At 42.1% G+C, this 3,193-nt stretch overlaps 1 protein-coding gene across 1 annotated transcript in view; it reads left to right on the top strand.

The window, feature by feature from the left end:
• The window catches only part of Vps13c (vacuolar protein sorting 13 homolog C), a 148,560-nt gene that overhangs the window by 122,681 nt on the left and 22,686 nt on the right, over window positions 1-3,193 (top strand). The window contains exons 72-73 of the mRNA XM_028771361.1: window positions 986-1,125; window positions 2,458-2,477. Of these exons, the coding sequence (XP_028627194.1) occupies window positions 986-1,125; window positions 2,458-2,477 (160 nt within the window). The remainder of the gene's footprint in view (window positions 1-985; window positions 1,126-2,457; window positions 2,478-3,193) is intronic.

The following is a 3,193-nucleotide window of genomic DNA, read 5'->3' on the forward strand; positions in this document are numbered from 1 at the left end:
TAATTAAGCGTAGAGTGCTCACCAGTGTTTAATGTTTGGGTTGCACTTTGTAGCAGCCACCGCTGTCTAAACAGAGCTGCAGTGGGCGCCCTCCCCAGCACGGGAAAGCGCTGAAGTGGGCATTATGCCGTTGATGTGGTGCTTTTGCTTCTTCTGGAGTGTGATCCTAACTAAGAGAGTGGAAAATTGAATACCTTTCACTTCCCTGACTTCGTACTTTGTGAACCCATTTCCTTTCCCCCCTTTGTTGTCCTTTTCAGCTCTTACAGGGAAGAATGGCTTCTTAGTAAATATACAAATGCAGTCAGCTAGAGTGCACTGTACTTGCGTAATGGTCCAGATTGACAATTACAATATTGACGCTCCTTTGCATTCTCAGGAACCGACCATGGCACCATAGACTCAGTTATATTCACCAGTCTGTTCAGCTAACAGGATGTATAAAACAGAATTGCTATACCACACCATTCTATTAGTTTGGACATATCCAGCATTTCCAGAGCACTAAGTCTAAGATGGATTTATAATAGATTATATACAGTTTCATTCTAATCAACAAGTAAAGATCAGTTGTTATTACTGGGATTAATGTTTTCAACACAAGTTTTTAGAGTTCGGTATTGTTGATTGTTTTTATAAATGCATTGCCTGAATTGGACACAAGTAGATGCTTAGCCATTGTTTTGCCTGGTGGATTGTTTGTGTTGGTGTGTTTTTACTCTCAGATGGTAATTCCATTTTGCAAAGGAGTCTAGTCTTTTCCCTCTGAACACAGAGGTGTTTGTTGACTTTGGGAGTGGAACTTTAATCTTAGATCAGATTAATTAGTATTTTATGGAAAGACAAGCAGAAATGAAATGCACATGTGCTGAATCTGTTCTGTAGTGTGTGAGCAGGGCTCGGGAGGCTTCCCCAGGGCACCTTTGGTCTGGACTACATAGCTTTGTTTGGGTTTTTCCTATATCGAATTCTATTTTTCTTTCAGTTGCATTTGAGTCTGTCTTTGGGATCTGGAGGTGAGGAATCAGACAAAGAGAAACAAGAAATGATTGCAATTCATTCTGTGAACCTACTGCTGAAAAGCATAGGTGCTACTCTGACAGATGTGGATGACCTCATATTCAAGTAAGGACCTTGTTAAAGTGCATGCTGGGAGCTGCTCCTTCTCAAAGTGCTTCAGGCATTGCTTCTTCCCATTAGTGCAGCCTTACCTTACTTAGAGAGTCTTCCTGCCTGTGACTTAAAGAATGTGCTCTGTGTCTAGTTATATTCAGGGCTTTATGGCAAGTTATAACTTTGGTTATGTGTGAATATTTAATAAAAAACCTAATTGTTTTGATATATATTATGAATTGACCATGTTTTACTACTGAGTTCTAGTTAGAAATGTGTAGCAGGGGAGTGAGATTCCAGCGTGATCTGTAGCCAAGTGTAGAGAGGAGAACCTCTTGCTGCACAGGAGAGGAGGCTGTGTGTGCATGCCAGCTGTGTCTGCACGCTGTAGCCATCTACTGAGCTGAATAGTGCACAAAGGTATTGGAATAAGTGGTGACCTGAGGGAACAACTCCTTTTAGATTATTACCATCTCACATATGTGCTAAGTTTCTGAGAAAACGAGGGAAAAAAGTATAAAATCCAAACTGAAAGACTTGGAAAAGTTAAGGGCTAGGGAGAAAGCTCACCTGGTGAAGTGCTTGAGGCCTGAGCTCAATTCCAAGAAACCACCAGGTATGGTGGGCTGCACTTGTGGTCTTAGTGCTGGTGAGGTGAAGCCAGGCGGGTCCCTGGGTCTCACTGTGCAGTCAGGCCAGTCTACTTGACCATTTCCTGGGTCTCACTGTGCAGCCAGGCCATTCTACTTGACCATTTCCTGGCCTGGGTCTCACTGTGCAGCCAGGCCAGTCTACTTGACCATTTCCAGACCATTATGAGGCAGGGAGCCTGTGTCAGAAAGCCTGGCAGACAACACCTTGGCATAGCATGCAAGGTTGACCTCTGGGCTCTATGTACTTGTGTGCACATATATACATGTGTCCCCAAAGGCACAGGAGTACCACACCACAAGCATTCACACATACAAAAGCAAACACATAAGTAGAAGAAGTTATTAAAGAATAAATATCTGTGTAGTGTTCTCCTTCTCTTGTAAAAGCAGTGACAAAATTCCAGTGAGAAATACTAGATCGGGTTGACTACATAGAAGTTAAATACTCTGGATAAAGATTTAGCACAGTGGGGGGGGCAGACAGAGAGAGAGACAGAGAGAGATAGAGAGAGAAAGACAGAGGGAGAGAGGGAGGGAGGGGAGAGAGAGAGAGAGAGAGAGAGAGAGAGAGAGAGAGAGAGAGAGAGAGAACGACAGAATGACAGAGAGACAGAGAGAGAGGTGTCAAGACCTTCAGTTTAATCTCTGCAAGTGAAAAGAAATCAACAACCCCAGATACTTTTCCCAAAAGTAACCTATGGAATTTGGCAGGTAAGTCAGGGACATGGTTCCTAGTGTCAGTGCTAAACACTGAGGGTGAGAGTCAGGAACAGAGTAGTCACAGACGGTGGAGACTTCACAGAAAGACAATGGACGTGGCAGACAGGTATTAGAGATGCCCACCATTATTATCAGAAATACATGCAAATTAAGTAAAGAGTTCAAAACATGATAATTGACACTAGAGATGGGTGGCTTCAAGAAACGAGTACTTTAAAAATGCTAGGATATAAATGAAAACTTCTATGTGTATACATACATATCATACACATACATATGCAAATATACACACAAAGATGCCTTTGGGGATTTTGTTGAATACTCAGTGAAGGGACTTCATTGTAAAATGATCCTGAAACACAGCCAAAGAGGTATGTCTACTCTGTACCTGACAGTACCCTTTATTGTAACAACCTTGGGCACGTCCGAAAGCAGGAAAGACTCTCTGGCTCTGCTGTGTAATGGAATGCTACACATGCATTCGAATGCTTACAGGGACGCTTGAGTAAATTACAGAGATGTAATTCATAATGTTGAGTTTAAAGGTGACATACAGAATGTTTTAGGTTTTGTGGATGCATAGAAGAGAAAGAATCAAAGGTGGGAAGCAATAAGACAAAACTTAAAATTTACCATGTCATTTTATCATGATATTTATTTGTGTGTGTATGTGTGTGTGTGTGTGTGTGAGAGAGAGAGAGAGAGGG

Source organism: Grammomys surdaster, unplaced genomic scaffold (genome assembly GCF_004785775.1).
Source record: "Grammomys surdaster isolate TR1022 unplaced genomic scaffold, NIH_TR_1.0 206, whole genome shotgun sequence".
Classification (NCBI taxonomy): Eukaryota; Metazoa; Chordata; class Mammalia; order Rodentia; family Muridae; genus Grammomys; species Grammomys surdaster.